The sequence below is a fragment of the Acomys minous genome (genome assembly GCF_964271855.1).
Source record: "Acomys minous genome assembly, chromosome: 1".
In the NCBI taxonomy this organism is placed as follows: domain Eukaryota; kingdom Metazoa; phylum Chordata; class Mammalia; order Rodentia; family Muridae; genus Acomys; species Acomys minous.
In genome coordinates, this window is record NC_140483.1 from 186367544 (window position 1) to 186379289 (window position 11746).

At 42.3% G+C, this 11746-nt stretch overlaps 1 protein-coding gene across 4 annotated transcripts in view; it reads left to right on the forward strand.

Moving 5' to 3' along the window:
* Positions 1–11371, forward strand: part of NFIA (nuclear factor I A) — a 348862-nt gene extending 337491 nt beyond the window's left edge. For all 4 annotated transcript variants that reach the window (XM_084780596.1, XM_084780597.1, XM_084780598.1 and 1 more), the window contains one exon: positions 4953–11371. In XM_084780596.1, the coding sequence (XP_084636722.1) occupies positions 4953–4970 (18 nt within the window). In that variant the 3' untranslated portion in view covers positions 4971–11371. The remainder of the gene's footprint in view (positions 1–4952) is intronic.
* Positions 11372–11746: the final 375 nt, after the last annotated feature.

The following is an 11746-nucleotide window of genomic DNA, read 5'->3' on the forward strand; positions in this document are numbered from 1 at the left end:
ATGGTCCCGCAGAGGTAGCCTCACCACGAGGGACAAAATGGTAACCGCACTCAACGCAGATCTGCTTGCTCTGTCCCTGGTGGGGCTGGTAGGGAGTACTGTGTCGGAGTGGGGAGCTTCCTGTATTTTTGTGTTTCCGTTTATGTGTGTAAATGTCCTTAAATAACCCACCTCACCGGGAGAAGAAAGCTGTGTCACACCCAGTCCTGGATTCCACATTAACAACCTCCTTCCGTGCAGTGTTAAACTTTGCCCTTGAGGCCTTTTGTTCAACTTTTTAATTTGAAAAACAGATTTTTGCCGTCACAGTCTGTCCTGCCCTCCACAGCACCCTCTCCCGAAACCTGCGCTCTCCCCCGCCCCCAAGTAAAGTATAACTACCTCAGATCTATTTCCTTCTTGTTTTTAAAATGTATAGCCCTGCCCTCTGAGTAGAAAGGGAGACTGTAAAAGAAGTTATATGCGTTAGAATATTACTGGTTGTTGACAAGAAGGTGTCCCTTGCCTTCCTCACCCATTTCCAGTAGAGTCAGGACTGACTCCATTTTGTAGTTGCTCACAACAAGGCACAAGAGAAGAGGCAGCTTGCCTCTGTCACGGTGCCTGCGGGCCATCTCAGCCCTCTTGTGTAGGATGCTTATGGTTCATAAACCCTGACTACTGTGAGAATTCCAGAGTCCCCACAGAACGGGGCTGGACCTTTCATGGACCTGTAAATTAAGGGGCGGGGAGCGTGATAAAAACTCCTAGGAGAGCTGTGCCCCAATGGTTAAATGAAATTTTATAAGCGCGTCCGTTCGGCGCAGAGCTGGTTTGCATTACATGAGTTGAATACCTTGGAGACGCCACATCTGCAGGCACTTTATTGAATCCTGAGTCAGCACTTTCCAACCTGATGAGATTACTTCTCCATCTGACCGGCTGGAAGGAAAGCTGAGCCCTTGTCTTGGGCTGCAGATTCCTTTTGATGTTTCACCTTGAACACTGAAAGAGGACAGGTTCCCCCTCCCACCCCTGGCACATCCCAAGCTGTGGACGTTGGGAATGTAACTGGCTAATTCTTTTTTTTTTTTTTTTTTTTTTGAAACTAGAGCCTTTGTGGGAGTGTGGATTTATGGGCCACCAAATCAACTGTAGTTGAATGTTCCTGGGGGGTGGGGGTGGGGCCTAGATCAAAGCTCAGTGTTTACTTCCTCAATGTAAATGTATCAAGATAACATCCTCTGATGCTGTACTGTAATATTGCCACTCGCTGCAGATAAGGGACAGAGATTCCTTTGTAGTCCCCTGGACACTGTAGGGCAGATTAGGGGACTATAAAGTATGAAAATGCAAGCGGATGTCAGATGTGAGGGTGGTTTTTCTGACCCAGTGATTTGGTTCAACCCAAGAACTGGGCAGTCTCTGATTCCTTGTCTATTTTCCTGCCCCAAGAAGGAAGGTGCGGAGCCGTTCTTTAGTGGGCATTCTCCAACTTGCAATGTTTTCAAAAAGCAGAAATTTAAAGGAAAATGTCACAAGGGAAAAAACCGGCTTTTCCTGTTGTTACCTTTTCCATCTACTATGATTAGCAGTTCGTGGAAGGTTGTAGAAGGTCAGAGGCACCTCTGTGTGGGTGGCTGCCACACCCCTCACAGTGTCTCCCACTACAAACTGACCAATAGAAAACTTGGCGAAATGGATGAATTTCTTATTGTTACAACTGTTTCCACTGTTTACTAAGAGACCTCATTCAAAAAATGAAAGAAGAAAGAATGAAAGAGTGAGAGAGAGAAAGAGAGAGAGAGAGAGAGAGAGAGAGAGAGAGAGAGAGAGAGAGGAGGGAAGGGAAGTTCGTGTGTGGCTCCCCTATCTGGCTTTGCATTCTGGAAGCCCTTGGTCAAGTAGCTGGGTTAATTGTCACAAAGATTAGTGTGATGTTGAAATAAGTACTAATGGTCAAATTACAGGAGTGAAAAGTGGAAGAATAGGTTTTGGTTTGGGCCTGAAAGGGTTAATTAAGGTTTTTTCACGGGTTATTAAAGACCCCCAACCCCTGCCTTAGGAGCCATATTGACAGCCCACCACAGGGCTGCTAGGCTCGCGTTGCTGGTGGAAGCACAATAGGCTGCCTCCGCATCTTCAAACCATTGCTAAAATCATCTCAAGGAAGAAAAAAAGAAAAAAAGTTCCTGAGCTTTAACATTAGACAAAAGCCTGGGAGTTGCAGTGTGCAGCTCAAAAACCCAGAGTCAGCAACTTCTATTGATTAAAAACTAACCTTTAAAGTAACTCTGAGAGTATGTGGTTAGCATTTAAATTCAAACATGTCATGAGTTGATTTGTGTTACTGAACACCAACTCAGAAGGAGTAACATTCACAGCACAGATTTTCTTTCTTTCTTTTTTTTTTTTTCTAACTCCCTTAAGCAGCTAAAGTATTTCATGAAATGTCAATAGGGCAAAAAATAAAAAGGGGAGGGGCCAATGCGGGGCCTCATAGTTTTCTTTCCCATGCAAATATTCACACACACACACTCCAAAAGAAAAGTGTGGAGAGGGAAACACAATAATTAGCCCTTTGTCTAACTTTCTCAAATGCCAAAGAAAGACAGATTAATTAAATATACAACAGTGTTGGTTTTTGGAGTGGGGGTCTAGCTTGCTGGGTAGGGTCATAAATTAGGCAGAATAAATACTTCAGTGTGTTTGCAGTGGGCTTGCTACGTCAGAACTGCGGGAAGGCTGGTGGGAGGAGAGTGAGAGGGTTTCTTGCTAATGACAGTCACGTCTGGGTCTGTCTGGTTGCTAAGAGCAACCAGACATGATGTAACACCAGGATGAACTTGAACTTGGGGGACTTGGAAAGAGAACAATAGGACCAGCGCAATCAATAAAGCCTATTTCAGTGGAGGGTTACAGAGCCGCTCTAGGGTAACCTTGTGGGCGAGGCACACACTGAATAGTAAGATGTATGAAGAAACTTTTGTTTTTTTGCTTTGCTTTGCTTTGCTTTTTAACTGAAGTGCAGGGCACTGCTGCTTTTGATAGGACCCCGAGTCTAGAGACCGAGACTGTGGGACGGAAAACTGCTCCCCCTGCCGACCCACCAGGTCCCAGGCCTTTACTTCAAACCAGTTAGACTGAAAAAAGTCTGGAATCTCAAAACCGCCATAGAAAGCCTGCAAACAGGGTGAGAACAGCACCGGCCACTCAGTTTGAGACTGGTCTGTGTACGAGCAAATGTGAAAAGTGGGTCTGTGTAGCCATCAGCAGGGACTTCACACAGACAGAGTTTGGGGTCTACTTCCGCACTCCCCCCCAGACTTTCCCACTCATCTTCTCTTTCATCCACTTATATTTAGGCCATGTGCACTTGCCGGGGTGATTTCTTTTCCAGATATAAGTAGCTTTATTGTGTTTTCCCAAAGCACACGGTCAGAGAGTAACATCTACCCATCCACAGGATGAGTAGTTCTGTGGTCAGAGTGTAGGGTTGTTTGTTTGGTTTTTGTTTGTTTGTTTGTTTGTTTTGGGGGGGTTTGTTGCTGGGGGGGGTGTTTTTAAAGGCACTTTGGAAATCAAAGGTAGCTTGTGTGACCAGGAAATCTTACACCAACCTCCGTGGAGCTATCAGTTAACCACTTATCCCTGGGATCAAAGGAGTCCCGGCTTTCCTTAATTGAATCTCTCTGAGAAGAGAGCCTTAGCCCTCTGGAATCAGCCCTGATGTAACCCTGGTGGGTGCCTTCGCCACAGAGCTCACAGCCTAGAAGCTGGTAGGTTTTCTGACTCCTGACAAAAGTATGGGATTCTTCAGAGTTCTTAGAGGAAGGTTGGCAAAGGTCATACAGTTTTTTTAACTTCACTTGAGAAACTAATTGTGAGGTTGGTCTATAATTGGTCATTTTGTTTAGCTAACTTTCTTTGTTGGCCAAGAAATACCAGCAGACACGAAGGTAGTCACCTGGGTGTTTATGAAAGGGACATAAGGCTGGATCCACAAGCTGACAGACAGCTCCAAGGGCACACTGAGTGGGCAGCAACACAAGTGAGCATGACAGTGCTCCATAAGGCACCATCTTGTTTATTATGTATCTTTTCTAAGAGTATAATATTTTTGTTGTTGTTGTTTTTTTGACACAGGGTCTCTCTGTGTAGCCTTGGCTGTCCTGGACTCACTTTGTAGACCAGGCTAGCCTCGAACTCACAGCGATCCGCCTGCCTCTGCCTCCCCAGTGCTGGGATTAAAGCTCCTAAGAGTATAATTTTTAGTATATTAAGCTGAAAGTAAGATGAATTTGTACCATAAACTCCCCATCGTAACAAGGGAGAGAAACAGAGAGAGACCACTCTGGTTTGCCCATCCTCCGGGTCACCAGTGAGTTTTCTATATTGGCTGCCATCACCGGGGCCGCCTACAAAGCGTTGTGTTCACACGTTTAGCACCTGTCTCTACCACCTACACCTCACTGAAAAAAATATATTGATCACTATAGCCCCTCACCTCACCCATCAAGCACTTTCCAATCAGTTCGCTTCTCTTCCTTGGTTCTGAGCTAGGTACTAAGGTTGCCAGTCACCTCGGCCTCCCATCACTGCTCACCACCCGGCTACAGAACCTGATGTCAATGCCACGCATCCAGAAAAGCTTTGCTTGCTAAGGTAGACCCAGAACCTTGGCAAGCCCCAACAAAGACAATGGGTTTTAGCATCAGAGGAGTAAGATAAATTTCGGTGGCTCAGGACTTAGTATCATCTGTCATTCCTTGTCCTCATATAAACCCCCAGGCCAACTGGGACCTCCCTCTCCACCATGGTTAAAAGAGCAACTTTGGAAATAGCTTAACAGAATGGACTGTCGCTGTGTTTGCACGCTGAGGATCACCATGAGCACGGGCAAGTGCTACCCCTAGCACCACACCCAGCGCGACACCTGCATTTCTGATTATACTTTTCCTTTTGCCTTCCAGTCCTGGTACCTGGGATAAAAGTTGCAGCCTCCCACCACCCACCGGACAGACCACCTGACCCCTTCTCAACTCTGTAACATGGACGCAACCTCAACCCAGAGCAGTTACAACTTCACTGTCGGAAGAAGAAGGGGAGACAGCCTGACTCTGATCAACTTGTACATGGAAAACAGCAAGCATCGTGGTCCAACAGCAAAGGCCATAACTTTTCGGGATTTTTTTTTTTAAATAATACTTTAGGGACTGTCGTAATTTCTCATACGGTGCTGGAAATGGTTGGGCTGCGTGACATTTGAAGTGTTTCCGGTGGTGGTGTGAGCATTAGGCGAAGTGGCTGGCAGAGGATGAGCCTTGCTCACTAACTTCCTGTTGTAACACACTTGCCTCGCGAGCCTGGCCTTTTCACAGTATTTCATGGATTTGCCCACCACAGGTGTGACTCTCCCGGAGCATCTGGAGGCACCTGGAGAACAGAATCCTTTGTAGTAGCTGAGATCTGAGATCTGTAACTTACAGGACACTCAAAGGGCAATTTTTTTTTCTGTAACATATTAGAAAAAGAAAATGCAGTTACATTGATCTTTCTTTTCGTTTGCTTTGGTTCAGAAGTCAGTAGTTACATACATAACACAGCCCGAGAGGACAGCGAACCCACTCGTGTCGCAGAACAATTCTAAAAAGACAGCAAAGACTACTACTATCAGTTTGGTTGTTTTTGTTTTTGTTTTAAAGTTTTGAAATGCTGCACTTACATTTAAAAAAACATTTTTCAACAATTTCAACAATGACACAAAAATTCACATGGAAATGGGGAAGATGGTCTGTTTTGACAGAAACTGACAGGAATCAAAACAATCGAAGTTTGAATTGAGTGAAAGTGCAATTTCATTGGATAGCTAAGTATCTTTGTAAGATAGAGATTGTTGAAAATTCTATTTTTGTTTTTCAAGTCCTCCCACCCCAGGACTCTAAATTATTGGGGTAAAAAAACAGCCTTGCAAGAAAAAGGGGAGCTATTTTTGCTTTTTATGTTTTTTATTGTTAAACTTGTATCCCTTTAAAAAAACTGAAGGAAAAAATTTAAAAAAAAAACAAAAAACAAAAAAAAAACAAATCTAATGGTGCTTTTACCACAATATGTTAACTACATTAAATGCTAATTAATTATTTTCTGTTATCAAAGCACATAACTCAAATGAAATCATGGTATCTGTTAATTTTATAAGCTAGAAATCACTATAATGAATTATGCCAATTCCGGAAATTTTTTTACATGTGCATGGCAACACCAGATCTATCAGTTATCAAACTCTGCATCGTACCAGACATTGTCCAGAAGTTTCAAAGACCCTTTGCAAACCCTGAACTGGGCTATGGGAAAATTAATACTAACAACACTGTTAGGGACACAACTGCTGGTGCCCATTCAGATCAAGGGCACTTGTTAGGGAAAATGGGAAAAAAAAAGTTCACACCACCCCACCACCCCCCGCAAATGTCTTGTATCTTATGTTTAAAAAAAAAAAAGACAAAAAAAGATTAAAAAAAAAAAGAACAAAAAAAAAAGCAGAAACAAACAAACAAACAAAAAAAAATGCAAGTGATTTTTCTACCAGACAGCGAAGCAACCCCTTGCTTCCCACGCGGCTTCAAGGTTTCCTATATTATACATATATGTGTGTTTCCGGTTGGCGGGCCCTGCTGACCGGAGGAAGTCTCTGCATGTCCTAGTGTTAGTAACTAATTTTTATATAGCTAATGTAGGATAAAGTAGAGTGCATTAAGACAATACTGTAACCCCACTCTAGGCACTTGCCTTTAAACTGCTCCGGCCCTTCAGAAGGGCTCAACTACTGTCCTATACAATCAAGTGACTGAAATCCCCTGGGAAGACACTTTGCTCCTCATCTCTATCCCTCCCCCCCCCCAAAAAAATGTTGTTTTGTTTTTCTTTTTCTTTTTTTTTTTCCTTTCTTTCCTTTCCTTAATTTGCACGAACACAAAAATTCCATATCAATGTGCCTTGCCCTGGATAGTGATTATTTGTGGAATTGTTGCACATACTCCTCTATAGAAGGGGTTTTCTTTTCCCTACTCAAGCATTCGGAGACACTTTTTGTAAATGTAACTTTTATGTCAGCCATCGTCAGTTTGGAAGAAAGTTAGCTGTTCCGCAGACAGGCCTAGCCTGGGTTGTCCTGTGTGGTCAGTGGCAGTGCTATTCTGAGCTCTGTAGATGCTTACATATCAGTATTTGGGATGTTGCTGATTTTTTTTTCAATTTATTTGGAGTCTTCCTTTATTCCTCCCCTCCCCCCAAGATATATGAAAATATGCAATACCTGCTTATATCATGTAGAGAAGCTTAGCGATTATTAATTTTTCTTTCTTTCTTTTTTTTTTTTTTTAATTTGACCAAAGTCAGTGCTGCACTTGACGCAGTGTGTTTTAGGTGTCTGTCTTTGTATTTTCTGTGGTTTTTGATGCACGCGCAGGAAGGGCTCCTCTTAGAGAAGCAGTCAAACTGTGAAGCACTAAGCTGACCCTGCTTCAAGCAATTTTGTTTTTTACAACTGTTCCTTTCACAAGCAAGCCTTAAAAAAACAAAAACAAAAAAAAAAGACAACTTCCTTTCTTGTCAGCCCCCACACCCACTTTTCTTAGCAGACGGCAGTCAATCCACAGTCAATAAAAAATACATAATGCCCATTTTTATATGCACGTTTTTAAACTTCCAAGTTCTGAAAATTGTTTACTGGTTATCTCTATTTAAGGAAAAAATAAAATAAAACATTTTGGATTTTCATATGTGTCTGATAAGTGGTTGAATAGTCGTTTGGCGCTGTTGTATGGTGTGATTGTCAGTGTACCGTGTCACTTCCTATAGCCAGCAGCATACTTTGCCTTCCCTATAGCACTTAGCTGGGCATTACTTTATGATGACATATGTGCACTAAAAAAAAAAAAAAAGAAAGAAAGAGAAAAAAAGAAAGAAAAATAGCAGCTTTCAGTGCTTCACAGTGAAGGGAAAAAAAGCCTAGACAAACATTTTGTCAGAACCTTGCAAAATGCCAAGGTATTACCAGTAAATTGGTTGTATATACAATAAAAATTGCACCCTTTTTTAAACAAAACAAGCTAAGCAATAGTTTGGGCAGCTTTAGTTGTTTTTAGCGAGCATGTTGTAGTCAAGACTACAAAGGGAGAGAGTAAAACTGCCCACTCAGAAGATCTGTAATTTGTATCGTTGTATAGTTTTATTGATTACACTGATTTATTCTACCCTATTTTATAATGCAGGACTTTTGTAATGTTGTCTAAATGAGGAAAAACTTCCGTCAAATTAGCCTAGTGAAATCTCTGATTGTTCATTATAAAGGCAGCGTTCATAGGATTGCTTTTTGTTTCTTTCCCACCTCCTTTGGGAACTGGACTTAAGTTTAAAACTTTCCCGTTTCCTTTTTTGTTTTTGTTCTTTGTAAGTATTTAAATACAGTTATTTTTCTGCCAATGGTATAGCATACTCCTATGCTTGAGAAGTGTAGGGCTACTGAAAAACCATTGCAAATGGACGTTACAGGTGTGCTGTACTTTTGAAGGTGTTTTGTTCTATTAAGTTTGGTGAAGCTAAAATTAGAGAACTCTGAACAGATTCGCAGGGAAAAAAAATGTTTTAAAGGCTCTAAACCATTGTGGAGGCAGCATAGGATGACAGCAAACAAGGGTTAAGTAGTAAAAACACTGAGTTCTGTCCCTCTGTCCGTGCTTTGTTGTCAAAAAGGCAGCAGGAAGCTGCAGTCTGGCTGTCATTGAGCAGGAAAATCAAAACAGCAACCAACCCATGTGTTTTGCAATTTAGGTTAAGAGCTGAGCGAAGGTGCTCAAGGAAGACTTTACTACAAGGTGTGTAGAGACAGACAGACCCCCCCCCCCCCGAACTGTTGGTATTTGAAGGCCCAGCCTTGATTCTGACGCATGTTAGATTATATTTTTTCCCCTCCTCCTCCTCCTCTACCATCAAGTGGCATTGCCGCAACTGGCAAAGATGGTCGCTCAAATGACTCCCCCACAGTTTTTTCTTTGGGAACTGAAGTCAGAGGCACAAAGAACTCACTTTCAGCATCTTCCAATGAACGCGTTTTTTTCCTTGGCCCCTCTCCTGGCCACCTCAACTCTCCTTTTCTAACCTCTGCTGGGCAGAAATCCTCTCTGGTGTCGCTCTCCGTGCCCTCCCGCCCTTTTCTTCCCACTACAGTATGTCTCCTCGCCCCCTGGGATGTCCTCTGTGAGCTCCCTCCCCACCCAGGGCCTCGGCCACCTGGGTCGTCTCTGGCAGGCCCTCTAGGCTGAGTTCTCCAAGCTTTTCCTTTTTTTTTTTTTTTTGCCTGGAAGTCCAAGTATGCGGGACCCAAAGTTCTAGACGCGCTGTGCTCTATTCAGTCAGCCCACAGGGATATGCAAAACCCACCTCAAAAAGTGTGTCTTTCTCACCTTCCTAAATCTTTATCCTTGTGTGCTTCAACCTCTATAGTGATGATATTATGAGATATTGGCAAAGAAAAACATTTTCTCCTGGGATTTCCTTTTTGTTGTTTTTGTTCCCCTTGTTGGGTTATTTTGTTGTTGGTGGTTGTTTGATTGACTTGTTTTGTTTGGGTTTTTGTTGTTGTTGTTGTTGTTGTTTTGATGGGGAGGGGTTTTTAAGAATGTCATTTGATATTTTTTACATCAGAGTTTGTCCCATAGTCTCTACCACTCCCTCCTTGTCACCCTCTCTCCTTTCTCTCTGTGTGTCTCTGTCTCTGGTTTTTGTTTTGGTTTTTTGTTGTTGTTGTCATTTGTTTGTTGTTTTTTGGTTTTTTGTTTTTTTGTTTTGTTTTGTTTTGCTTCCTTTTTCCCTTCTGGTTTCTGGCAGCAGGCCTCCATGGGACAGGTATAAAACACAAGGTCTGTGGTCAGTAAGGAGAGCTTTGGTGGTGCCTCCCAGCCTCCCCCCGGACGGTCCTAGACAGCCCCTAGGGCACGGCTTTCATTTACATCAGCTTCCGAGGCCGTTTTGTCTTGAAGTCAATGCATGTACTTACTGTTTGCCAGTAACCCTACTCTGCCTTCTCCACGTCCGAGGCTGTGCATTCGTCTAATTAGTGTCATGTATGTTTCCCCTTTATTTTTTCCAATAAAAAAAAAAAGCGCAGTGGGATGAAAATTGCTTTGATATATAGCAGGTATATATTGAAGCTATTCCATAGCACTTAACTGTAGTGAACACTGTGTCACCAGTTCTGAGATCAATTTAATGTTTAATGCAAATCCATTACATGGTGCTATTACAGGCTGACAAAATGATTTACACAAATGTGACAGACAACTTGGGCTCAATTCACTCTGCTTCCCAACAGTGTAAACGCATAGCAGTGTCTATCTGCATGAGAACTATGCACTAACCTATCTGAAGAAGAAGAAAAAAAAACTCTATCAACTTTGGTATCTACTTTCCGTTTACTGCAGTCCTTGCCTTTTTGGTCATTGTTATAATGCCAGCTTTAGGACAGAAAGAATTATAAGAAAACCAGCATAATACCTGATATATTAAAATGTAGTGCCTGTGAAACCTGTATTGTTCTGCTCTTCTGAAGTAAGATTTTTTTTCTCTACACCGGTAGCCTTCGCTGTCTGTCAGTCAGGACCTCTGGTATAGGTGATGTAAAATAACCGTACAATATTATGCATGCTATTCCATAATGCTTAGTGAACTGTATGAATATTACTCAAAAGTTCTGTTAGTCTTTTTTTGCTGCCTTGGTTCTTGTCAGCTAGGTTTGAGGTATTTCACTGAGAACATAAATTCTGTCTTCCTTCCCCCTGTCTTCAGTATCTTGGAGGTGTGTGCTTACTTAAATTCAGTATTAACTGTGGTTTGTTTTCTTTCTTTCTTTCTTTCTTTCTTTCTTTCTTTCTTTCTTTTTTCCTGTTGTTTGTTTGTTTCCTTTCTCCTGAGGGACAAGCATGGGTGTTTGATTCCAGAGATCAGTAGCTGGTGAGATTTTTTTTTTTTGTCTCAAAACTACCATTTGAATTTCAAGAACTCAGCTACTAAACCACTCTGAGGACATTTCTAAGGGAGAGTCACTTTTCCTGACCCTCAACAGAAGCCAGAGGGCACAGAAGAACCTAAATGAACGATACACACCATGCTTGATCTGTCTCACACCAGACTTCCTCAGATTTAAAAGGAAAAAAGAAAAAACAAAAGTGTTTAAGAAATCACATGGCTATTTAGTTACATGCACAGATGCAATATTTTTTTCAAAAATATAACTCTGTACAAACTTTGGGCCCGATTCATAAGAAAGTAGTTTGCTATTAACACGGGATTTTTAAAATATGCCCCCTTTCTCTAAAATATGCCCTCTTTCTCTCTCTCTCTCTCTCTCTCTCTCTCTCTCTCTCTCTCTCTCTCTCTCTCTCTCTCTCCCCCTCTCTCATTTAAATTTGAAATTACCTTGCTTCCCAAATTAAATATATATATATGTATGTATTTTTTTTAATTTTTCCCCTGAACCAGCACCCATCTGCCTTTCATTTTCCAAAGGGTTGCATTAAGCAAGTTAGAGGGATAGTACATGGGGACTAGCTCCCAGCAGGGCTCACAGGCTGAGTGGAAGTGTTAGCCTGGGGATACCCCAGAGTACCCCGCCTCTGTGTGTCAGGCATCCTACATGTGGACTCACTGTGCTGTCTGGACTAAAACACTAAGTCTGTAAATTGTGTCTGGACCACAAGAGTACACAGGA